General features: G+C 40.6%; 1 protein-coding gene across 3 annotated transcripts in view; it reads left to right on the forward strand.

Annotated features, from left to right (window-relative positions):
* Positions 1–27,656, forward strand: part of tnk2b (tyrosine kinase, non-receptor, 2b) — a 70,391-nt gene that overhangs the window by 13,416 nt on the left and 29,319 nt on the right. The window contains exons 2-3 of one of the 3 annotated variants that reach the window (XM_063886241.1): positions 3,452–3,688; positions 19,142–19,348. In XM_063886241.1, coding sequence (XP_063742311.1) covers positions 19,268–19,348 — 81 coding nt within the window. In that variant the 5' untranslated portion in view covers positions 3,452–3,688; positions 19,142–19,267. Of the gene's footprint in view, positions 1–3,451; positions 3,689–18,382; positions 19,041–19,141; positions 19,349–27,656 lie in introns of those variants that run through there. The other 2 variants (XM_063886242.1, XM_063886244.1) reach the window with 2 other exon arrangements.

Genomic DNA, 27,656 nt, shown 5'->3' on the forward strand with positions numbered 1-27,656 from the left:
TATCGTTCACAAATGCTGTTTTCCTTTATTACATGAATTAAAAGCATACTACCAACCACTGCATTTAAAAACACGTCTTGTAATGTGTAAGCATGTGCTTCATATATACAGTGGGGCAAAAAAGTATTTAGTCAGCCACCAATTGTGCAAGTTCTCCCATTTAAAAAGATGAGAGAGGCCTGTAATTTTCATCATAGGTATACCTCAACTATGAGAGACAGAATGAGAAAAATAAATCCAGGAAATCACATTGTAGGATTTTTAAAGAATTTATTTTCAGATTATTGTGGAAAATAAGTATTTGGTCAATAACAAAAGTTCATCTCAATACTTTGTTATATACCCTTTGTTGGCAATGACAGAGGTCAAACGTTTTCTGTAAGTCTTCACAAGGTTTTCACACACTGTTGCTGGTATTTTGGCCCATTCCTCCATGCAGATCTCCTCTAAAGCAGTGATGTGTTGGGGCTGTCGCTGGGCAACACGGACTTTCAACTCCCTCCAAAGATTTTCTATGCGGTTGAGATCTGGAGACTGGCAAGGCCACTCCAGGACCTTGAAATGCTTCTTACGAAGCCACTCCTTCGTTGCCCTGGCGGTGTGTTTGGGATCATTGTCATGCTGAAAGACCCAGCCACGCTTCATCTTCAGTGCCCTTGCTGATGGAAGGAGGTTTTCACTCAAAATCTCACGATACATGGCCCCATTCATTCTTTCCTTTACACGGATCAGTCGTCCTGGTCCCTTTGCAGAAAAACAGCCCCAAAGCATGATGTTTCCACCCCCATGCTTCACAGTAGGTATGGTGTTCTTTGGATGCAACTCTGCATTCTTTCTCCTCCAAACACGACGAGTTGAGTTTTTACCAAAAAGTTCTATTTTGGTTTCATCTGACCATATGACATTCTCCCAATCCTCTTCTGGATCATCCAAATGCCCTCTAGCAAACTTCAGACGGGCTTGGACATGTACTGGCTTAAGCAGGGGGACACGTCTGGAACTGCATGATTCAAGTCCCTGGCGGCGTAGTGTGTTACTGATGGTAGCCTCTGTTACTTTGGTCCCAGCTCTCTGCAGGTCATTCACTAGGTCCCCCCGTATGGTTCTGGGATTTTTGCTCACCGTTCTTGTGATCATTTTGACCCCACGGGGTGAGATCTTGCGTGGAGCCCCAGATCGAGGGAGATTAGCAGTGGTCTTGTATGTCTTCCATTTTCTAATAATTGCTCCCACAGTTGATTTCTTCACACTAAGCTGCTTACCTATTGCAGATTCAGTTTTCCCAGCCTGGTGCAGGTCTACAATTTTGTCTCTGGTCTCCTTTGACAGCTCTTTGGTCTTGGCCATAGTGGAGTTTGGAGTATGACTGTTTGAGGTTGTGGACAGGTGTCTTTTATACTGATAACGAGTTCAAAAATGTGCCATTAATACAGGTAACGAGTGGAGGACAGAGGAGCCTCTTAAAGAAGAACTTACAGGTCTGTGAGAGCCAGAAATCTTGCTTGTTTGTAGGTGACCAAATACTTATTTTACCGAGGAATTTACCAATGAATTCATTAAAAATCCTACAATGTGATTTCCTGGATTTTTTTTCTCATTCTGTCTCTCATAGTTGAAGTGTACCTATGATAAAAATTACAGGCCTCTCTCATCTTTTTAAATGGGAGAACTTGCACGATTGGTGGCTGACTAAATACTTTTTTGCCCCACTGTATATATCGTTCTGCATTGTCTGTATGTTTTTGGTTGTGGAGCTGCTGTAGAATTGTTAAACACTAACTGATGATAAGAATAGTATTCCCTCATCAACACAGTTTCACTTTTCAGTTTTGCAATGGATTACTCGTGTGTGTGTGTGTGGTGAGTCAGGTGTTGCCAGCACTGTGTTTGGTCCTGTGTGTAAAGCAGTGTGAGTGCGGGGGTGGAGTGTTGTTGCAAACACTCAGCGTTTTGTAAACTTTCATTTTCCTTGAAATGGAAAGAGAGAAAAACATAAAAAGAAGAATCTCAGAATAATATTTATGTGCTTTCTATTTAATGTGTTGTATACAAAGGCGTAATGATATTACGATAGATTTAACTGCACTTTGGCCAATGAAAGAAAAAAGGAAACATTCTCTTCTGCATGGAGAACTTACAATATTTTGGCTTATCTAATATACTTGCAGGATTCTTTCTTTTCTTTATTGTTGAACTAACTTATTGTAGGTGTTTTGGATAAAAGCATCAGCTTCATCCGAATCGTAAACACATTTATTGCCAAGTAGGTCAACACATATGAGGAACTTGCCTTGGGGGTGCAGTCATTGTAGGAAAAGGATAAAAAAATAAACAATTATACAAAAATATGTTAAGTAAACTATTTTAGTGATAAAATGTAGCTATATTTGAATTAAATATAAATAAACCTGTCAAATAAAATATCTGCAGTATTGGTATGACAAGTGGAAAGCCGTGCAGATATAGGAGGTAGCTTTGAGTACAATGTGCAACATTTCGAGGGTTTCGAAGGACTGACATTATTAAAATCAGGGTTTTGTCTAAACCGGGTAACGGGGCGCACCCTCTTACTGTCGGCGTGTGCCTTCATACCAAAATGCAGATTTCCCCCGTACAATGTTAAAGTGATGCCAGAAAACAATATTTCTGTTTGTCTAAAACTGTATAATTACTCCAAAAATATGAAAATGGTGTCAAATAGAGCATCAGACGGCAAAGACAGCTTTGTTTTTATGGAGCTAAATAGGGGATGGATGTCCGGTGGGTCTGACGGTGGACGAGTGGCAGGCATCAGGCTGACACTAAAACTGTGATTCCAGAATTAGTTTCTTTACTCTCCTTTTTTCTAAAAGGAAGTAAAGAAACTCTGGATTTATTTGTTGTTTGAGGTGCAATATACAACCCTTCGACCTTCAAGACATGAAGAAACTGTTTTTTCCCGCTTCGCTCTAATGCATTATTATCACCGGAAAGTGGACAGGCTGTAATTTTGTCCAGAAGTGACATCAACTTTGTTCTCATTTATTGCCTTCGTACTATATTTTTCCAGAAAAAAACCCTGACAATGAACCATGTGTACAGTCCCCTGAAGTGTCTCTTACTATCATTTCAAAACAACTGTTGATAATATGGTTTCTTATCCTCTGCTGGTCTTATTCCTGTGCTTATTACCAGCCTGTGTTCAAACTGTGTCTGCAGGAGTCCTGTTCAAACATTGTAAACCTATCCAGGCCCTCGCACTCATTCTCTCATCACAATATCAGGTCTCTCAGCGGATGCACTAAGACCCATGGGTGCTCACTTTCCATCACTCAATACAAGAAGACCAAGTGTTTGTAAAAGTCTTTATCTGTCTCAGGAAACACAGCAAATCTGCGATTAGACAAGCTGTCCTTGATGCTCCGAATACAACATGACCAGTTTTGTTTCTTTTATTGTTTTGTTTTTTAAGGCAAGTCCTGAAAACACACTCCTGGGTTAGTGTTGACCAATGGATGAGGATGAAATCATGTGAGCGTGTGCCAGCATTGCATCGCCATGGACTTGTAGCTTGGCAGAATCTCACCTCGATGGACTGGGGGCCTCGCCTGCACGCGGTGGATCTCCTGTCATCAACCTGAGAGGAGTATCTACGCTGTCATAGCAGACCAGGGAGAGGAACCAGGGTTCTATGGATCAAGTATTGCCGGTAAGAGTGGTGTGTTGTTCTGTTTCCTGACTTCACTGCGGCTGGGTGTGACTGTTCTGTGCATGTTTCTGACTTGTACACTGTACAAACACAGTCTGGTTTGCTATTCTGTCTCGGTGTGGGAGCTATGCAGACATGAGATCATTCCAAGCGATGACTGTGCTTCCCTCAGAACAGCTCTCTGTGTCTGAATGGGAACGATTCACCTTTTGAAATGCAGCAAATACCCAGAGTGACATCATCTTGGGTCAAACACTGTTGGTTTTTCATGTGTGGGTAGAAGATGTCATGGCAGGATGATGAAAAGAAGAGAAACGTTCTCCGTGTCTTGCAAGTTTTCATGGTTTCCTTGCAAATAAATTCCTTAAAAACACAAGATCCAAGATAAGATAAGATTTACCTTTATTAATCCCCATGGGGAAACTTAGGAGTTTATGAAGCAACAGATACAGAAAGAAAAACAGTAGACTCACACAAGGATAAAAAATAAATAAAAATAAAAAATAAATCAAAATAAATAATAATAATAATATACAGGTAAGTAAAAATAATTAATAATTTAGTGGGCATATATCCATATCTACATCCGTATCCATATATAAAAGCCTAAAAGTCACATTTTATTGCAAACATTGTGGAATTATGACTTCCAGGTCCCATAATGTCATTTGGCCCCAAAAAGACTTTCTACCATATGCTAACATTAAAAAATCAGCAGATATTTCATTTTTGAAGGTAAATCAACTTCCCAGTGTGAACAATGGAAAAGTCCTCTTTTAAAGTGCTGGGTCCTTCAACACCGTTAGCTGAAACAAGATTTTAGTTTTGTTTTTCTGTCATGTAAATCAGACCAAGCAGCTAGGAGGCGGGGTTTAATGAAACGCTAGCTCTATGGGCGAAAGATTGCCGGAGGATCTAGCTAATTTCATGTCCAGGGTTTGAGGTTTTAACTTTTTTATAATTTTCAATGGCCAGTTTTGTCTTTATTAGAAAGATACGTTTAATAAAAGGGGAGATGGAGGTGCCAGAGCAGGGCATGGGTCCAGGTTGAGCCATTTTGACTTCATAAACCACTAAGAATCTTCTATAAGAATGGAAACATTCCAGTCTACAGCCAGCATCCAGTTGTCTTTATTTATCTGTGGTGGATGTAGTTAAACCATTTCTTGTTTCATCAGTCCTGTGTTTGTGTACTCAAATGTTGAGCTGTCTGTTTGTGGGGAACAGTCACTGAATAACCATTCTTAGCTGAAGAGGTACAGTCGGAGGAAGTGACAGTCACACTGCTGGCTTTGATAGAACCCACTCAGCCTCAAACAGACCCACGCACAGGATGTCGGCTGCCAGAAGCCCAAACAGGTGTCTGCAAACATCGGCACAAAAACAAATGATAATCCAGTCTGTGTTTGAGAGCTACAAATGAGAGAGTGAGAGGAACAGACAGCAGAGTTAATGTGTGTGAATTCAGGACTGTGCCAACATGCCTTTGTGCGAGTATGTGCCCTCAATGACACTCTGTATATGCTTTTGTTTGATGAAACATCAGCCGAATGACCGCATGCTACTACCAGACCCGCTGCTCACTTATCAGAGGCAGACCATCAATGTTTAGCTCTGTAAATGGCTCTGTAATTGGAACAGGTAGCAGGCAGCCCTGTAAAGATGCTTATCACACAGTATGGTTAAAGTCAGGCCAGGCCTACTTCCTCTGAGACAGGAATTCATTTAAAGTGTAGCAAAATGCAGATTGTATCACACTCTGGAGCTTTTGAGTTGGCATCTCTACTTTGATTCATAATGGGACTGAGTAGCCGGAGAGTATTTTTCATGCAAAGAGAAAAGTTAACCTCTCAACAGGGTCATTCAGTCAATTGGTATTAAAGAGCAGATTAAGGGATATCCAGCCAGAAAAGAGAGCTTTGGGAACAACATTCCATTCAGACGTTATGTCAATAGATGCAGTTGTGACGTATTTTTGTAGGTCGAAATGGAAGCTAGCATTGCAAAGGGGTCCCGCGTCAAAAGGCTTTATGGTATACTGCAGAAAATAATCTCTGTGGCAAACACTTGTTCAGGTTACTTGATAATCTGTGCATATTAAAGCCATTTTTGAAGCATAAATGCAATGAACAGAAGTAAAAAGCTAACGCTAGGCTATAAACAACTACAGCTGCATGGCTGCGCTTCACCACAGCTAAGCTAAAGGCGAGTGATGATAGTCGTCACTAGTTAGCATCCACTGTTTTATGACACATAGAAGCTTCGGATATTCACCGCTACAGAGTTTCTTATGCATTTTATGTCGGAGAACTTAATGTTAAGATATATCGAAGTCTTGTTTTAATCCACAGACCTCATTTCAGGCTTCTAACCACAAACACGTTCAAAAAATGTTGACTTTGAGATGAGGGAACCAGAAGTGGTAAAATGCTAAGTAATTTACGGGTTTTAGGACTTGTTTATGCACCTCTTTTATAAAAGTTCGTTGACATTGAACAATTTAAATGGAAAAAAGACGACAGGTAGTGTGTTTGTAGAATAGAAATGGGGGACACATTGCACAAATTCCAAGGTTAAGGTTAGGCTTAACTAACCTAGCATAAAAAATGAGTCCCCAGAACTCTCTGCGACTGGTAAGGCAGTAAAGAGAATACTGGGTTTCACTGGCTGGGTGAGTTACTCTGACTTTAAATAGAGATGTTCTGCTGAGGAAGAGTGGCAGGCAGGGAAGCATGAGGATGCAGGGAAAGGGACTAAAAGAGAAAGCAGAGAGGAAGCGTCCCAGAATAGCAGCAGTGAGTGTGCTTTTTGTGGAGAGTGTCTCTGAATGCTTGGAGGGCCTCGGGGGCCCAGACTGACAGAGGAGAAGTCGAAAGGAAAGGGAGCCTCTGGGAGTCGAAGGGAATGAGTATGTGTGTGTGGGTGTGAGGGAGAGGACAGTGTTATTTTAACCCCGAACTTACATCCGGCTGTCACCCGGCTGACTCCTCAATCAATCTACCTGCCGGCCAGTTGTCACACTCTGTCGCTCCTTCTTTGGCTCCCTCGCCCTTAAGCGCGTCTTTTCTCTCCCTTACCCTTTCTCTTTTCTCTTTCCCTTTATGTGGACATGCAGGTATTGCATTACCAGCCCCCGCGAGGACTGGCATGCTTCCTGTTGTATTGTATTTTAGCTGTGTTGTTAGCGCATCAGATTTCATGATTAAAGGATCCCTAATAGATCACATTGGGACAGTGGCAGCTTACGCCACCGTCTCCCTGAAGTTTCAAACTCAAGCTCTACTTTTGTGCTTTAGGTATCGCAGTAGTCCATAATAAGATTTTGATCAATTGTGCAGCCCTAATATGGACTGTTGATTTGATGTGAATAGTTTTGTGATCGCAGTCTTGCACAGGGAGTGCATAATCATATATACAGACCCGGAAAAAATGAAGAGACCACAATGAAGAGACGGCCATTCCAGTGTCTGTTGAATTCCAACACGGAGACAAATTGTCAGTACTTTAGAGAATACAATAAAAAATGTTTTTAAAAACATTGAACTCAATGACAAACCTATAAATAGTAAAACCGGAGAAACTGATAACGCTGAAGTGGTTTCTTCAACCAATGACAAGCTTCAGCTTTACACTGTCAAAGGGTTGGGCTTTATGGATAATCTTCTATCATGGTATATGTAATTTCAGAAAATGCTACATAGCAAAGTTTCTGAAATCTATATTCATACCTAGGCATGACAATGTGTCTCCATTAGGACTTTTCCCTTAGTATACAGTTGTTCACTTTATGCCCGAGGCCTGGATTTTGACCTGGTAGTGTTGTCTCAAATCGCACATGGCTCCCGTGTCCTCACAGTCATTGACGATCTGTTAGCCGCTGTTAGCTTGTTAGCTAGCTAGCAACGTTATCGTCTGTGGTACTAAACAGTTACAGATTACTCAATTTACACTATCCAATTAAAGATATCTTCTTTCCAACACTTTCATAGTGAAAAAAGGAAAATAAAGCTCCCAAAATGTTTCAAAGACCACTCCAAATGTTTCTTAAATTTCAATCTCTATATGTATGGCGGCCATTCAGTGTCTGTTGAATTCCAACACAGAGAAACGTTGTAAGTAGTTTATAGAATACAATAACACATGTTTTAATTTAACTCAAATACATACCAGAGAAATGGATACCGCTGCAGTGATCTCCACATTTTTTCCAGAGCTGAATGTCAATTTTTTATTTTTTTACTGGAAAAAACGCAATTGTGGCTGGTTGCGCAACTTCCATTATGTAGCCAAAATGGCAATCGTTGAGTGTGAGTAGCGTCAAGCTTTCTGCTCTCAACTTTTGGCCATTATGGGTGCACTGTTTGGTAGCTCATAGTGCATTTTGCTATACCGCATTGGGACGCACTTATGCACTCAAAATAGCAAGTGAAGAACAGAAGTATGGTAATTGAGACGGAAAAAGTTTATAAATGATAAGCCAATATTAGTTTTTTTTTTAATTCAATGAATCAATTACTTATCTTTTTGTATGAAATAATCTGACAATTCAAAGGTTTTTATTGACTCATGGTGTATTCTGTCATGTCTCTGCTGACGCAACTTGGCCTGCTATGAAGTTCGCTTGAGCTGCTTCCTGTTTACCTGTAGTTAAAATGACCAAATGTCACCATGGACAAAAATCTGACTCTGTATGAAAGATACCGGAAATGTGTACAAAGTTCATACAGGTTTCACATTGTAAACAGCGACAGGCTTATCATGAAGTTGAGGGTCACACAGTTCACATTATGTTTGTTTGTGATGACTGGATTCAGTTCAGCTTCCTCCATGATTGTTTTAAAGTCACTGTGTAGAAAGGTTTGCTCCAGATTGTTAACGAGCCGCCTTATCTTTCTTATCTTTGAATCTCTCCCTCCCTCTCTCCGTAGTATTGTCACTCTTATCGGTTGTATCTCTATTGCTCACTCCTGAGTAGAGGGGACCGGAACAGCAGCTTATACATTGACTAGGCACACACCCCCCCACACAAGCATGCCGGTGCACTACCGTACACAGTGATGATGCAATATTACACAAAAGACAAGGGTTAGTTAAAAAACACATTCCACTTTTTGCCGTTGGAGGCAAAAGTTTGAACGTCTTGACATTTTGTTTTCGTAATGCTTCAGTTTGATTTGAATGTTGTAGAAGCGTTGGCAGAGAATGCAGCAGTCGTCTGTAATCTATTCTCGTTTCTGCTGAATCATTTTAATTACATTACTACAACTTTATTTACTAGATTTCCTATCAGTTTTCCATGTTATTTCAAACCCGGGTAATATCCTCCACTGTACTATAGTGTTGAGTAATTCCAACTCTTATAAAAACTTATGTCATGTGAACTCTTAGAAACATTTAGGTCCAGATACTGGGAATACAGGCTCATTCAGAATTTAAAAGATGTATTTTTTGCCCAAAGGGTTTTTAAAGAAACAGATTTAGGTTGCATACAAGGAATACAATCTAGTTTGGGATCCACTATGCCTTATAAAAATGAATGACAACTGCTTCAAAGCATCTTCTCACTGCCTGAGGCTGCCCCCATGTGGCCAGATGAAGAAGATATAGTAGCAGGTTCCAGATAGATAGGAAACTGAACATTCTTCTGTTGTCAGTGCAGTTATTTTTTTTGGCCGGGCAGTGTATGACAGTAGGTAATATTTAATGGAAGGCAATTTTTTACGATTAAAGCAACCAATTTAAAAGAAACAAATCAACCAACCTTTATTGAACTAGAATGGTGCAGATTTCCGCCAAAGCAAATGAAGTGCTTCCCATTTACCAAGTTTGGAAATTATTCTTAAGACTCTTGCGTGTTTAAGAGCTTCATGTTGTAATGCGAAAACAATATGGACGCTACAAAGAATGTGTGTTGTATTTAGACATCATATCTTTCTATCTTCAAATTGTTGCGAATGTTCTCATTCATTTTCCAGTCGGAAACTCATTTTTCGGATTATTTCGAACGCCACTTAGTTAAGCACAAATACCCCATATGAAAGATGAAGATAAAGATCTGCAATATAATTTGAATCTGCTCCAAAAATAAGTGGGTTTTAGCTTCACCCTTGCACCAAGTTTCCGGAAAATGGTGCAAGTATTTTTTCCCATAATCCAGTTGACAGATAGAAAAACCCAACCAAAATACATATACTCCTCGGCGTTGCTAACAAATCAAAATTTGCTCAGAACCTTATTTGATCAACAGTAGTTAATAAAACCAGAACAAATAAAGAAAAATATGGGTCGATTTTATATCCCTGCCCAGCATTGGATGATATTACTCAGTTGAAACTGAAGGAACCACAGTGATGTACCTTGATTCCACGACAGCAGGGTTGGCATGTGAGCTGAGGGTGTGAATAAGTTGGTATTCTCAGTGTCACTTCAATGTCAACATACACTCACTGACACACACACATGCACAAAGCCCCTGGAAAGAGGCATGAGTAGGCACCCGTGGCAGTGAAACGCAGAGAGCTTCAGAATCTGAGCATTTGCATACCTCATCACCTGTGACCTTGGCACCAAACACAGATGAAGTGAGACAGCGGGACCCTCGCCACCCCCTCCTAATCCTGTCCTCCGCTCGCCTGCATGCCCCAGTGTTGCCTCGCAGGCTTTAGATCACCCTCTTAAATCCCACCTGTTTAGCCTGAAGGGATGGGGGGAAAGCCAACACCACACACACACACACACACACACACACACACACACACACACACACACACACACACACACACACACACACACACACACACACACACACACACACACACACACACACACACACACACACACACACTCACGTGCCCCTTCAACACTTCCGAGAAAGACGGCCTGAGAGCTGAGGATTATAAAGCGTGGAGGTCTATCTATCTCTCACTCTCTGTCACACTCACACACATGCATTCCCTCTTTCATCCCTCTCACACACCTCTGTCCGCAGTGGATTTGTTCGGCGTGCCTGTCCGCCTCTCATTCAGCTGAAGTAGAAATCTTTCTGGGAAGGGGGGCGATGATAGAGGATTTGTCGAGGATATTATTTTTCCTCGGGATGAAATATTGTGTGTTCTACGATAAATGGAAGTCATTGGGGCGTTTGACTCCGTGCCAAACCATGATTGATCCCAAATGCGCCTGCTGGGCTGTGGAGAAGACATCTTTCAACCACATCTTTTTTCATTAGGTTTACAGTTTTTGGACTCACTTTTTGTCTTTTTTTACTCTTGATAAAAAGGTGATGATGTGTTTAATCCACCAAAATACAACCATTTGTCACGTTGTTAATTTCCTCCCTAGGACCCTCAAAGTAATTACACTTATTCAGAATTAAATGAACAGATTTTTGAGAAGAAAGTAAAACGTCTTTAAATGTATTTTTATGTTTAGGTTATGATCTGGTATTTTACTATATTATGTTCAGACTGGACTCCCAGAAGTAAACTTAAAAAAAGAAAATATCAATTACTTCAATCATTTCCCCGACCCTCCTCTTTATTCGTTACTTTTCTGACATTGTATATTCAATACTAATTGATAAGAATACTTTAAAATGTCCCAGTCTGGGATAATAAAGAAATTCTTATCTTATCTTATCTAATCTTATCTTAAATTAAATATTAATTGAGTAATTTAAAGATTTCACCTCTGACTTGGGCATTTTCTGACATTTTATAGAGTGAAAGATTAGTCTACTAATAGTACAAAACATTGTCAGTGCATCAAAAGTGAAAACAGTTGGTGTTTGAATAATTCTATTTGTGTGAAACTATGTAATTATTTGTAAATAAAATGCCAATATGGACAAAAGTCAGTCACACCAAGTGGTACGTCTTTAGATTTTGTTCTCCAAACTACAAGTAAATTAGCAATGATAATAGTCAAGAAAAGTCAATAAAAACTTCACATTGAATGATTGGCAATTGGGCTTGAAAATTACTTAAAATATTCAATAATTAATTGAATGGTTTAGCCAAATAAGTAGTATTGTTAGTTGGGAATATGTTTTCCAAGATAATCTTAGTTATGTATTAGAGTATCATGGACTTGAAAAGGATTTTGGAAGGTCACCTTTGTTTTCCTGATTTGCTGATAGCATTTTCAGCAACATCATATTTTCGCTTGACTAACTCATTAAGGCTTATCAGCATATGGTGCGGATTTAGAGAGGGCAAAGAGGTTTAGTGCTAACCCGGAGCACATGGATCAACAGTCCGCTGGTGTTGTGTTAATGATAAATGGGACTATTGAAGCAGGAGAAACATGCTGAAGGAGCTACTGTACCATTACTCCAAAGTACCACACCCTGGCCACGGCTACATCATTTCCTCGCCGGCCGATGATGCAGAGTCATTGGTCAATCTTAAAGTCTCTTTCCATAGCGTAGAGTAGTGAATCATCTGGCAGCATGTGTACCGTCTTTTCACCCTGGCTGAGGTGAAGTCATCGCTTAAGTCAACAAGATTTTGTCCCTGACCAGAAGTCGTGGGTGGGTGCTGCTACCATGACCTACAAGAAGAAGTATTTCATGGGTGCTTTCAAGTGTCGGAGGCCAAAATTGTTCTTCAAAAGGATTCATTTGCGGTTCCACCAGAAACAGGTCTGTTACCAGTTTTAAGTTCAGTAATAGCTAAAGAAACATACTTCTGATTTATAATAGATCAACTTTTGCAACTTCTAAGAGATTCTTTATTATAAGAAAGTTTTGGTTCAATTTTACATAAAAAAGTGCACGTGCCAGATGGGTTGACAAGACGAAATATTTGAGAGTATTTGAGTTTTTAACTTAAAAAACAATATTTCAACCTCAAATGTTAACTTTGGAAGTACTAAGTGCTTGTTCAAACAGTTGTATAAGGTTTTCCAGGGCTCAAGAAGAGCTCTTACAGATATGAGAAAATAACTCTGAAGATGTCATTCGGGTTACCAATGCAAACATAGAAGAGCACTCTTTGTTTTACAATAAATCTGAAGCAAAATTGGGCTCGTGGAGTTTGTAAAGCATGCCAGTCTCATAGGTTATAGTGGAAAAAATATAGTAAAGGAAGTGTAAATTGACTGTAGCATACATTTTTATGTGTCCAAAACCAAAGGATATTGAGTTCACAATAGATGGCTGGAACCAGAGAAGGTTTGATTCTTAATAAGTGACTTTTATAGACAATTAATATGTTTTCAAAATAATTGCTGATGAACTTTCTTTTGATTGGCTCATGTATTAATCTACCAATCGTCACCTCTCTCTTATTTTATTCATCTGTCCCCAACTTTATGGAAATGCAATTCTCAAAAGCTTAACATATAACCTGAACAGTGTCCAGTAACAAACACATTCATCTTTTTGATGATTTTATTTTGTATACCTAAAAATAAACCTGCATTCTATGTTCTATGGTAGAATATCTTTAAAAAGAAAAAATATTTGGATTGTTGTTTGAAAAAAAGGAAAAATAGAAACGTAAAGTCACGAGTTTCTGTGATGCAGATATTATCATTATTTTTAAACACTTAATGAAATTGGGAGAATATTTATTGATATGTTGGTATTATAAGAGGATATAGTAAATGCTTTTTTCCACAACTCACACACATGCACACACACATTCATGCATTTTTCTGTCTGAGTTGGATTTCAACAGACATTGGAATGACTTCCATACATGATGGAGATTTAGAAAAAGTTGGAGTGGTCTCTGGAGTGGCTTTTCCGGAGCTGTAGATAGATAGAAAGATACAGTACTGTCCGGTTCCTACCCTGATTATATTTCCACCCTGTGAGTCCCACATCAGCACTAGACATCAGGGATTTGATCCAGCTCCTGTTCTAAAGCTTACTGCTGCCCCCAGAGTCTGCAGTCTACCCACCGTTAGTCGTAAAGAGACAGGAGGGACCCAGGAGTCGCAGTCCTTTTAGTCTTTAAGGACTTAAACCGTCTCCTTAAGGGAGCCATTAAACGGGAAACCTGGACCATTACACCCACAGCATGTCTGCTTCGCTTCTCCTCGCTCTCCATCACGGGGACGGAGAAGGCGTTCACACGTTTTACCAGGCTCAACTTTACCGTCCCCCTGACACAACATGGCTGTCAAATGAAGCTTCTGGGGTCAACGGTCAAAGTCCCAGCCTTTGGTTATTAAAGGGGTTTTCCAGCTTCCTGGAGGAGAAGGCGTGAAATGTGAAGACTAGTGGGAGCAGAGAGGTCAGAGGTCAATGCATGGTTCTCTCTGGGTAACTTATAGCTCTGGGAAGATTTTATGCTGTGGTTAACACATAAATACATAACATATATGAAATGAGAAAACATTTTGTTATATCTTTAATATTAGGAAGAACATATCTAGCGTATCGGCCCACACAAAAAGGGCTTGAGACACATATTTGTACATTGTTGTAGATGTTGAATTACTTCAATAAATACTAATTATACAACAAATTCTTTAACATACAACAATATAGGCTAAAATCAACAATACACCAATAATGCCATGAAAAATCATGATTAAAGGAAACAATGTTTTTTCTAATGTTAATTATGCTGACAGAGCCTGGTTTAAACAGATACCAACTGGGAAAGGCTTTGTGTGATGCAGTGATAATGTAATTTTTCTAGGCCAACCCGGTAGGATCGTAAAGGCTCCCTTTACAAAAAAAAGCCCTGAGATTTCGCCATTGGATTTCAGTATATTGCAGAAAATAAGGTTCATGGCAAACACACATTTATGATACTTAAACATTTTGTTCAGTGGGATAATCTCCACATATTAACACCACTGTGATTTATGAAGTGTAAATACAATCACCAGAAATAAAAATCTATAGTTTGGACTTTTAGTAGTTATTAAGTAACTTGTATGTTATACACTGCCCGGCCCAAAAAAAGGTCACAAGCCTGTGGGGGCAGTGCTATGATCTGGGGTTGCTGCAGTTGGTCTGGTCTAGGTTCAGCAACGTGCCCAAAGAATGAGGTCAGCTGACTACCTGAATATACTGAATGACCAGGTTATTCCATCAATGGATTTTTTCTTCCCTGATGGCACGGGCATGTTCCAAGATGACAATGCCAGGATCCATCGGGCTCAAATTGTGAAAGAGTGGTTCAGGGAGCACAAGACATCATTTTCACACATGGATTGGCCACCACAGAGTCCAGACCTGAACCCGATTGAGAGTCTTTGGGATGTGCTGGAGAAGACTTTGCGCAGTGGTCCGAATCTCCCGTCATCAATACAAGATATTGGTGAAAAATGAATGCAACTCTGGACAGAAATACATTTTGTGACATTGCAGAAGCTTGTGGAAACGATGCCACAGTGAATGTGTGCTGTAATCAAAGCTAAAGGCGGTCCAACAAATATTAGAGCGTGTGACCTTTTTTTTGGCCGGGCAGTGTATTTTATGACACATAGAAGCTTTTGAAATTCACCATCTAAACAAAACACATTCACAAAACGCTAAGTTCGAGGCAAGGGAACCAGAAGTTGTAAAATGCTAAATGATATCCGTGTTTTAGGACTCTTTCCAGTAACACTCTATATTCAATAGTAAACCATGAATTTAACCCTCTATCTGCTACTGAGCTTTCTACTATGCTTTTGCCTATTTTTTTGCAGTTGAATCAGTTTTAAAACCTCACATTGCATGGAAACATGTAGTGACAAATAACATGATTGTTGTACACATTTCAGCCTTGCCCTCTATTCTTACCAAGCTGCCATACAGTCAGTAATGGAGTATGTTAACTTTATCGGGGGAGAGTGAGGTGGAAGAGTAACCCTCCATGACACCACAGCTCAGCCCTGCTCCATTTATCATGGCCTCAATTGGCCTGGATATCCCTTCTCTGGCTTTTGGTTTTTCCCCTGCTTCTCTGCTATCTGACTGTGTGTAGCTTACTTCCTCATTCTTCATTCAGATTTTACACTTTTATTTTATACTGAAGCCTCATTAGATACTGTTGTATTTTGTATATACTAGCGTAAGTATTGAGGTCATATTCAGTGACATTTTACAGGTGTTGCGTCCACCGCGTGATGTCTCATTGTTTGTTGGTACTGTTTGAATGTCCATTCTGTTACCAAAAGAGTGGATTTGGAGACTTGGGTTGCGGTCCAATTGTCAATCGTGCTTTGGAAGGTTCGTAACTGAAGGAAATGACCCAGAATTACCTAATTTCCAGCTAGGCTAAGAGCTGTTTGAATTCTCTAGATGATAAGGAGAGGAGCTTCAGTTTCCTTTATTATCTACTTGAGCTTAAGATACATTGGATCATTCATCAAATTTGGCTAGTCAGGAAAACAACCAACCGTGACTGAGAACCATAACTTATCCCGTAACATTGGGTAACTACAGCTCAGGAAAAAACAACTCAAAATGGTACTTAAATCACAGTCTCTACATGTATGGCGGCCATTGCTGTGTCTGTTGAATTCCAACACAGAGAAATGTGGTTGGTAGTTTATAGAATACAATAAATATATATATATCTATATATTTGTTTTTAACTCCAACACATAGTACAACCAGAGAAACTAATAATGCTAAGTGGTCTTTTAATTTTTTCCAGAGCTGTATGTTTTAACCTTTCCACACTATATTAAACAAAGCCGATATTTGAATTTACACTTATTACCTCAAAATGATCAAATAAAGTCGACAGTTTTTTTAACATGTTTTAACGGTGATAGAAATATTTTCATACAATCTTAATAAATAATATTCTCATAGATTAATGAGTTGAGATAAGAGTTTGAGGGTGCTTTAATTCCAACCTTTGTAATACAAATGTTCAATATTGCACATGATTATAAAGCCCACCATAAAAATGTATGGAGCAAAGTATCTAGAAGCGGTTGTCGTGGTCAGCTGTACAGAAAATTGCAGTTCCCCAAGGCACACAAGGCCATAAATACCAGTATCAAGTCCTGAGGAGTTCTCCTTCACGCCTTTCCTGACCCCCAGCTTGGATGAAGGGTACAGGATGAATTAACAGAACCTGTCAGGGAGGTTGGCGCAGTAGATATTGTTGGTGAGGCTTGCACAGTAAGTTGTAAACCTTTTGAGTTTTGCTAACAAGGATCTGAGAGGCAGGGCTGACCAATAAGGATGATTTATTTGGGATTCAGTTGTGAGACCCCAGTGACCAGAAATCAAAGCTATATCCATAAAGGCAGAGAGAAAAGGGGAGCCTATAACTGCTTCATGCGAGGCTCATTTAAGGCAGATGGAATTGCAATTGCTGGTGATGCCCTCAAAATGTTTGGATACATTGAGCGTTATCTCCGGTCATAAATACAGGGTTTCTGTGTTCCCATTTTGTGCGTGCATGTTTTTGTGTTTACCGTGGGATGTTGCGTGCCACTCTCCCGTGTGTCAGTCGGCCTCTAGAGGAACCGAGCCAACAACAGAAAAGAGGCGGAGGAATGAGAGCAAAAAGCCAATGTTGCGCAGCGGGCTGAGAATAACCAGCCCGAGGACATCAACAGGGCTGGAATGGTGTCAAAGATGGAGTATGAGGGAGAGGGACAGAGAAGAAAGGGTGGTGAGGGCACGAGAGGACAGGCGCCGACGAGGTGAAAGGAGGGGAATGATAGCAAGTGCTCTGGATGAAAAGAAGGGTGAATGAAAACGACATGGATTGAGGAATGGAAAAGATGATGTGGTATGTCTCGACTTAAGATTTGGCTTTTGTGGTAGGACTAGGGTTCACAATATGGAATGAAAAGGTAAAAACTTACTAATGGAATATCAAAAGCGCAATATTTGGTAAAGGAAAAATATCATTCTGAACGAGGTACTAGTGTTTCAGTGAAGTACTAGCCTACAAGAAGAATTCTACAGACTAAAAAAAAGAAAAACCTTCGTACAGATCCTTTTCAAAGTCACACACTGACCATACGAAATATATTTTTTTTATGATTGATGATAATAATTGTATAAAATCATTACTTTGCTAATCATATCACAGTTCCAGTATCAGTCAAATCGTGCAGCACAGCTAGGACTTTCATGTTACTTGTCACACTCCAACTTGGGGAAGACTGGGAGGTAGTCAGACACACACACACACACACACACACACCACACACAGTTTTATTCTATTTTCCCCTCCATCCAGATGTCTACTCAGCAAGGGATCCAGATGGCCATGATACCCTGCATCTAGTGGAGAGGTGCTTTTGACACACACACTCAGATAAACACACACACACACACACACACACACACAAAGCAGCATGGCCGTGTTTTTCTCAGAGGGAGGATTAACTCTCCTCATTAGGCCCCCCGCCCCCGCCGCCGCCTCTCTCCATCATCCCCCCCCCCCTGTTCGGCTTGCCTAGCTCTCATTGGCCGCTTCCAACCGGGTCCACAGCTGACTGGATCGCCGTGACTGCAGGACTACAGGAGAGCGGGGATGAGGTGGGATTGTTGCCACGGTAATAGAGGAGGGCGACCACTCACCAAATCATCAGGCTGAAATAAAAAAAATTAAAAAAAACAAGTGGAGCCGTGCCGAAGCGGGTTAGAGGGTGAGGAGGGGGGGCAAATAACAACAACAACCAGGGATTAGGCATCGACCACCGAGCAATCACAAAGTCCATTTAGGACAAAGCAGCGTTAAAAACCCTCCACGATTGGACAGCTGCCAGAGAAAAATAATAGAAGCACACAAAGGAAGGATGAAGACAGGTGGACATTTTAAAAACGGCTCCTGATGTGAGGGAGAGGAGGTAAACCGGCCGGTGTGATGCCTGCGGCTCAGAAATAGAAACACAGAGAGAGAGGGAGTGGGATATCGCTGGATGTTAAGAGCATGCGTCAGCAACTGAGGCAGGGCGAACAGGAGCAGTGGGAGCGAGAGACAGATCGAGGGTAGAGGTTATGACTGTGGCATGAGATGCTACGAAAGGAATAGAGACTGCCGGATTCCTCACCTCCAGTGCCACACCTTGGCTGCATCATCCCAACACTCCGTCCAGCGGCTTTCGACACATGGAATTCCCTCGTCCAGGAAATCAATTTGGAACAACCGCTTGAACACCTGCATGCTCCCAGAAGATTTAAAACAAAGGCGTGTGAAAAGGACAACCAGTCCCATCATTTTAGTAGCAGATATTTTTATTACAGAAGAGGAAGAATACTGTCCAAAACAAGGGGAAAATAGGGACTGTGTTTATTCTGAGTGACTGTCTGGAGAAGATCTTTCCAGAAAGAAAGGCACCAGCTTATCACGGTGTGGACATGATGAACTCATGTCCGCCCATTCTCAAGGAAAGCTCCACCTAAAAGACAATGATGGTGGGAGTATTGGAGGTATCAGCGGCAGCTTATCCGAAATATTGTGCTCTGTGAAATATTTCAGTACTGTTTTGTGAATGACATGGAGAACACTGTACTTGTCTTCCCAATGACAGCACAGACCTCGAAGCGGGCTGACTGACCGACTGACCGACTGAGTGTGTGGGTGGCTTTCGGTGGACTTTGAGGACACGTAGCTCCCTGTAGGGGGAGATCCCGTTTGGGTGTTGGAGTTCCCAGCCATGGGGGAGACAGCAGAATACCAGAGGCTGCATGACACGTCTGAGTCTGACTTCCAACGCCTGCCCAGCGATGACGAAGAGGTAGATCACCACAGTCTTTGTTTATTAGTAAGTAGTAGCATAGCTTTAAACACACATCAATGGTGGATAAACAATGGGCGATTTCAGCAGGTATTCATCATGGGGAAATTAAAGGGTGTGAAATGACGAAAGGCTGTTCTGGTCTTTATTGAGAGAGCTGTTTGCAATTATAGCAATCAGGTAAAAAGCAGACTAGGATTTAATTGCACAAATATGTATCCTAAGTTGTAGAAAATGTGCATAAATGTATGTTTTTGTGGCAGTAACCTAATGCTGCAGCTGTGAATTTGGATATGAACATTTGTGTGTGTGTTTGTCATTGCGGGAAAAGCGAAAAGAACATTTTGGTTACATTCCCAAGCAGCTGTTTTCTTGCGACCTCAGGGATTTCCTGATACTTGAGTGTTTTTTAAGGTCAGTTCTGTCTTAATAATTGTGTTATAGTGACTGAATTCCAGGTTTCTCCTTCAGTGTCCTTGGATTGAACATACAGTAAAGAAAAGGTTATTAGTAACACATGTGCTTTTATTACAGTGAAAAGACAGAAAAGACCTAAATATAATTCGGTATAAATCTTTCCAAGCGCTCCAGCTCTTTTACACTCATATGTCACCCTCCTCTACCACTCACAACACAGCACTTCACACCCAGGCTGGCCCCTGTCTGCGCTGGGTTATTGAATGCAGAACCATTATGTCATCGATGAGGTGCTGCTGAACGAGCCGGATGACAGGCGAACCATGAACATTTTATAGCCTCCCACCTCTTTTGCCAAACCCCCATGTCCTCTCACGAACCCCGTGATGAATGGACAGACCTCGGTGCTCTTCTGGCCTGGAACAGATCAGCAATGCCACTATGCAGTCAATGTTCTTGCCTTTTTAAAGGATGTTTTGGTAGCATACTCTTATGAGACAGACGTGATAGAGAGGGAAAGACGTGGCAAAAGCTTTCTGTCTTGATTTGAAAGAACACTTGGACAGGCTGACATTAGCTTAATGCTAATGAATATCGTGCAAGATTTGTACCGGTACTAGGTCCAAAAGATCTCAAACAAAATACCGCCCCTTCACAGGGTAAGCATGTAACCATTTATTAGGTAGTGCTTGTAGGAAATGTTCTTTTATTCGAAGCCCAGGAGTCGATTTAAAAGAAAAAGAAGTGAAGCTCCTCATGAAAGTTTAAAAAGTGTTTAATAAAAGGATGCAGCAGTAGGTTTTATAAAAGTTTCACAGCTGTGGCTCAATAGTAAGTACACGCGTCCACAGGCCGCTGACTGAGTGTAGCTCATCAGTAGTTACTGTCTGGCGGTCCGGAATAAAAGAGAGCTCGATTTCACAATACAAACATGTTTTATAGAACCACCCCTTTCCAATACTTCCGGAATTGGACAAATATGATCCGTCCAGAAACAGTGAATTATCTTTTAATGTTCCGTTTCAATATACAGGCTGCACAATAAATACATTTTATTTTCAGAAATCGCGATATGTTCTAGTGCAATATTCCAAACACAGGAAAAAGGCTTAGGTTCAAGTTCAATTTAAAGGCTAAATATATGTTTAAATGTAATTTTTAAATGTTGTTGAGCTGAAGATATATCACTCAAATCTCATTCTTACAGACCAAACAAAAAAAATAGTTTGCTTTAGATCCTCTTACAAAACTTCACCTTGATCATTTAGTACAGTTATCTAATTAAAATGAGAATGGGAATACAGGGGTTTTCCCCCAAAAATATAGAACGATGGTGCTAAAAATGACGGCCACGCCCACTTTTAGGCGAAAATAATGCATTAGCGCGAAGCGGAAAAAAACTGTATTGCACCTCAAACAGCAAATAAATCCGGAGTTACCGTTTCTTAACTTCCTCTACAGGAAAAAGGAGAGTAAAAGAAACTAATTGAGAAATCACAGTTTCAGTGTCAGCCTGCTGCCTGTCACTCATCCACCGGCAGACCCACCGGACATCCATCCCCCATTTATTCTCCGTAAAAACAAAGCCGTCTCTGACGCTTTATTTGACGCGGCTTTCATTCATTTTTTGTAATAATACAGTTTTGGCAAACAAATATTATTTTCTGGCACGCTACTATTTTACTTAGAAAATATGTATTTTTGTATGAAGGCGCACACCGAAAGTAAGATGGCGCAGCGCCCCTGTTATCCGGTTTAGAAAAATCCCTGGAATGCAAAAATGATCAGCGACTCCAATCATAAATCGTATCGCAATTGCAACATCAGTCAAAAAAATTGCAACAGTGTTTTTTTCCCAAATCGTGCAGCCCTAGATGGGGGGATGAATGTGTAGATCTGTGCAACAATTTAAATACCGTGAATATAGACTCTGTGAGGCATTCAGTCTCCGTGTGTGTGCTACGTTAGCATAGATAAGCTAATGAACACTGCAGCTGTCCTGTGTGTACTGAATCAGATCCCTCTCTTCCTACAGCTGCAGCATTGTACTGAGTACAGCGGTTTTATAATGAGTTAAAAACGAACCACCATAACACACTGCATGGAGTCATATCCATCAGACATTCAGAGAGAAATTTGTTATAAAAGATGATTCAAAGCACTACATCTATATATTGTTAAATCAAAGCCATCGTTTTATTCTTAATACCAATCTAGTTTTGAAATGCTTTGGACCATGAGGGGATTAGTGAGCTTACAGCAGCACTACATTGTTTAGCATCTGCTGTGTTTTTATATACACACACACACAATATTAAATATTCTCCTATTATCTCACTTTGTCACATAGTGTTCTTAATATTTCGTTCACACGCTGTTGAATGTCTGCAGGAGGTCAACCATCATCGACCAACATTTTTCCCCAACGCCCTCCTTTCCCCTCTGACCCAGCTTTACGGGATCAAAGGAGGGATTGCTTAGGGGACGATGTTGGGAATTATTGATGGGGGTTGTTGTGCTAGTATTATGGCATTATGCATATTGGGCCAAGCTACCAAAACGGGACACATATGCTCCATGTTGGCCTGGGAGCGATCTGTTTGTGTCCCAAACTTTTTTCAGTCTGTTCTTCTCATCGTTGAGAAGAGCACAAACACACAATGCCTCTGCTCTTCTGACTCTTTGCTTTGGAAAGGAAAGGGATTTAAGAAGATGTCAAAAGCCAGACTTTGACACAGGGTTACAATCTTTAAGATCAGGAATGACGCATGTCTGTGTGCCTGTGCAGGCAGTTCTCCGTCGAGGCATTGTCTGTGTTTTGTTTGTGTGTTTTGATATCTTGCTTGCACAGTTGTACGAGGGATTACTCATGTTTGCTTTACTACTCCTTCCCTCTGCTCTGCAAGTTTCTGGCACCCGCCAACGAACCACAGATTGATGCTATGCCACCAAAAGGTTGCGACTTATTTGAGAAATGCACTGGCAGGGCGTCCAACTGTATCCACTAAGCTTTCTTAATTCACAGCCCTGTACGTCAGTGTGAATCCAACCCATGTGGGTGCGTGCCTCTGCATGCCTGTGTCTGTACAGTGAGCATCATATTACAGAATCAAGCTTAATGTGTGTGTTGCAGCACACAATGCAGACCTCACCCAGCGCTTTGTTCCAGATAATCTTATCAGCCGGCAAGCCACTCATTTGATGTCAATTTGTGATAATACAATCTACAAGTTTAGATGTTTCCTTTGGGGTTTAGTATCCTCACATATTCAATTTGAACAGCCAGAGAGTGTCAGACTACTTAGTGAATTTGTCTGCACAAGGAAGGATTGTAAGAAAGAGAAATGTAGGCTTGATAGGAGGAACTGGGGAGGCCAGCAGTGGCTCAGTAAGTAGGGGCTTGGACTGGGAATCGTAGGGTCGCCGGTTCAAGTCCCCGAACAGACTTGAAATATGGAAAGTGGACTGCTACTTGGAGAGGTCCCAGTTCACCTCCTAGGCCCTGCTGTGGTGCCCTTGAGCAAGGCACCGGACACCTCCAATCCCCCCTCCCCATTGCTCCCCGGGCGCTGCACGATAGCTGCCCACTGCTCCTAGTACTAGGATGGGTTAAATGCAGAGGACCAATTTCACTGTGTGTGCTCTGCATGTAACTAATAAAGAGGGTTTCATCCTCCAACTCTATCTATCTACAGTAGCCGTGCAAGGGAACAAGCAGGTCAGACAGGATTCAATAGTTGTATTAACACAAATTTCGATGTACTTGAAAAAAGACCCTTATTATAGCCTCCGCCAAAGGGGCAATGTTTTTGGTTTGGTCTGTTTGCCTGTCAGCAGCAAAAGGAAAAACAAGCTGGCCAAATTTTCACTAGACTTGATGGATGGTCGGAGCATCCGGATTATGGGGTGGACAGACGAATTGTGTTTAACCTTCGTCCAAATTGCGAGATCCCCATTTCATGTGTTTGGAATTAATCTGTTCCAGACTGGGTAAATTAATATGATAGCCTTCAAGGTCCAACACAGACTAGGACACAGATATCATAGCGTTGTTTAAACGCTCTGATTAGTTAAATACAACTATAAAGCTGGAGAATGAATCATTGACATAGGTCTGCGCTCCACGAGTGCCGTTGCGGCTTAACATATACTGTACATTCAACAGAGCTAGGTGACAAAACCAGTCTCTTTCTAGTCTAACTGTGAAACAAGAACATTGACCTGCAATAAAGGTCATTCATTTTTAGTCTTATCCTGGTTTTGATCATTTTCCCGATATGGCATTAATGTCACGATTTCTGGTCGTCTACATAGGAACATCTTGACTCATGAACCTCTCAGATAATATACAGGTTTTTTTTGTAGAAAAGTATAGTATGAAGGCGCTGATCTTCTATATAAGATATACTGTATCAGTTCTCTCGAGGACATGACGTCTGTATACAACATGGCGGAGTTCAACAACAACGCGGTTTCGGAGCTCCGTAAAAACAAAGCTTTCTATACCGTCCGACGCTCAAATTGACGCGGTTTTCTTATTTTTGGAGTGATTATACCTTTTTTGACTAACAGAAATATTGTTTTCTGGCATCACTTCAAAATTTTACAGGGAAAAATCTGCATTTTGGTATGAGGGCACACGCCGGAAGTAAGAGGGCACAAGACCCAGTGACCCGGTTTAGACAAAACCCTATATGAAATAAATATGAATATCTGAGACAGACAAAATCTTCACTCTTGCGTCTTATTACAGCATCTTAATCTGCAGGAAACAATATCAAGAAAATGTTGTCATATAATAACTATTTGACACCCTGACTCATGTGTTGGCATGTCACTGGCAGCAGTTACAAAACAATGGCTTATGCTAAGGTAGGTCTGACCTTTAAGGGGGACCAGCTATTATTTCTCAATTCATAGAGCTCTTATTCACTTTGTGCTTGTGGACATCAGAGCTTGAGCATTGTAGTTTTGGCGATTTTAAGCGCTGCTCATTGCTATTTTTGGGCAGACTTACATAGGAATTACAAGTTTGACTTTGGAAAAAAATAGTCTAGTTCCCATCAAGAGTCCCCATGAGTCGCGATGGACACCAGGACAGAAACTAAAGCAATATATAGGAATAACACATGCTATATGCAGTGTGTCACTATTTAACAAAGAAGCAACAACTGGTAACATCTCATCATGACTAAATAAAGGTAGACCGTGACATTGAGCGAGGGATTGAACTGCAGATTTGAAAGAGTTACAATATTTTCGGAAAAGATAAGAGGTTTTACTTAGAATAAATAGCTGATATCTGAACGCAAGTGACTTAATGTAACTGTGCATCCTGTGCAATCTACATATAAGTCAGCATGAAGTGACTAAATGCTAAGACTAGCCATCCATCTCCCTGAATGCTCCATCATAAGACTGGTGCAACCTAGTGGTGTCACAGTGGAGCTGCAGGTCAACATCCTGACCGTTAATCGCATTGGTATAATCTCCTTAGTGAGAGGCAGCTGACAGCACTGTGAAGCATTCTTTCCACTGATATAAATCTAACCAAACATAAATCAGTTCTTTCTCTTTCCAAGAAATGGTTCATTTTCACTTCAGATTTGAAGTGCATTCCAGTAGTTCATGAATCAATTACAGCCTTTTTTTCCTTGCTGCTGATTTTAAGGAATTCACACTATTTTATATAACCTTTTTTTCAGCCTGACTTGTTCCTATACTCAATCTAACAATATTTTCCTATTTGTCATAGCAATAAAGTGGACTTGACTGAGCATTTTAGCAGAGATCTTGTGGACTTGAAGGAATTTTTATGCAATTAATGACATAACTCACTACAGGGAGTTGTTTCCAGCCTCTGTGTGTGTGTGTGTGTGTGTGTGTGTGTGTGTGTGTGTGTGTGTGTGTGTGTGTGTGTGTGTGTGTGTGTGTGTGTGTGTGTGTGTGTGTGTGTGTGTGTGTGTGTGTGTGTGTTTTCTCCTCTTAAATGTATGCCGTTACCTCTGCTCCTGTGAGAATATGACCGCTTATGGCTGTCAAGTCAAGAGGAATCCACACCTACACTTTTACACCTACATGGAAATAATGGACTAGTCCTGTTAATGGAAATGGAGAATTCAAAGGAATTGCTCTTTAATCGTCACACACACTTGTACACAGCACTGCACACAGTGAGATTTAGTCCCTGCATTCAACCCGTCCCACTATTAAGAGCAGTGTGTAGATATGATATGGGGATCAGTGTGGGGGACCATTCTCCGTACTTGGTCCAATCCGGGACTTCAACTGGCTGCCCTCCTATTCCCAATTCATTCCCTATGAGATATAGCTACTGCCGCCAAAGGAGAAAGGTTATAAAAGTATACATTTCTTTATATGATTATTTGAAATGTTTGATTCTTTTAATTTCCGTTATTAGTTTTGAATCAGTCTTCCACTACCAAACTCAGAATTTAAATAAAGCTTTATTAGTTGGCATTTAAAATAATAGTTCAATCCTATTTAAAGAAATGATTGCATCTGAATTGAAAGAAATTCTCAACATCACTTTTTTTTGCAGTTGTGTGATTTAATAAAGCATAAAACCTAATCTAGAATGAGTAAACAATACATGTTTTTTCTTTCTTTTTATGGTCAATATTGTTTAATTTAGTTTTAGCTTGCAACGGTACTTTTCACAGCTTATTCTCATTTAAGTTTCTAATAATAACCCTGGAATACAGACTCAAACCCACCAGCCTCTTTGTAAACAAAACCATCTTACACAGCTCCACATGTTCTTCAGATACCTGTGCTCTCCTGTCTTTAATTAAAGCTAGTAGTTGTTGTTGTTTTTCCTTCCTTCTCATAAGCAAACCCACCGACCCATTGCTCACTTCCTTTCCAGCCTCTAGTAAACACGAAACTTCCTAATTAAAAGCAGAGGGGAGTAAAGAAGCAGAGAGTGCGACAGAACACATATCCAAAAGTAGGCAGCCAAGTCAATATGCTGAATAGGTTGATTGACTATCAAGGAACAAAGAAAAACAAAAACCTGCAAGATTATAAAAGCAAAAGCTTAAGAGTGTCTGTCAAGGGACAGAATGAGAGGGGCCTTGCTGCTACAGAGGGTCCGAAATGCAGCTGGTAAGGGTTTGTTTATAGTTGGCGGAGGGGGAGAGAGATAACATTTTTGGAGGATTAGAGGCAGGAAATAAAAGGCAGCACCAAATAAAGAAGAAAATGCAATGGGTTAGACTCTGGGGAGGAGGCTGAGAGAGTGAAAAGAGCGGGGATTAATGAAGGAGGGGAGGATAGGAGGAGAAGGGTGAGGTGAGGACTTTTCCGCTGCGGTTAGGGGTTTAGAAAGACATAATAGACGTCAGTGAGTGGGGGGAGCATGGGACGGGTCGATCTTGTTAAGATAATTGTTTTCTTTTGAGACGTAACTTTAGTATAAGTCACCCACTGGCAGACATCTGCTTCCTCTGGGATTTGTATGCACCAGTCAACAGGCACTTTTCATTTGTACTATTTTAAAATGACTCAGTGTGGTAGCTGTGTGAATGTTTATACACTACATAAGTGGATTCAGTCTGCTGCTACTGGGCTGTAAGCGAGATACTGCAATCTTTAAAACCTGCTTTTAAGGTTAAAAATGACACACAAGTACATTTATATCTTCTATATCATACTTCGTCATATTATTCATAGAAGTATCACTATCTCACTGTCTATAGCCGGTTATATTTAAACTGTCATAGTGTTTGTACCCAAATATACTGGGTATATGACATACCGTATATGCCATATTTATCTATTTATATAACACCTATACATAACACTGCACTTACTGCTTCTTTCACACTGCTGGTTAGAAATTACAACAAGTTATATCTTATCTAATCTA

This window comes from Eleginops maclovinus, chromosome 6, assembly GCF_036324505.1.
Source record: "Eleginops maclovinus isolate JMC-PN-2008 ecotype Puerto Natales chromosome 6, JC_Emac_rtc_rv5, whole genome shotgun sequence".
Lineage (NCBI taxonomy): Eukaryota > Metazoa > Chordata > Actinopteri > Perciformes > Eleginopidae > Eleginops > Eleginops maclovinus.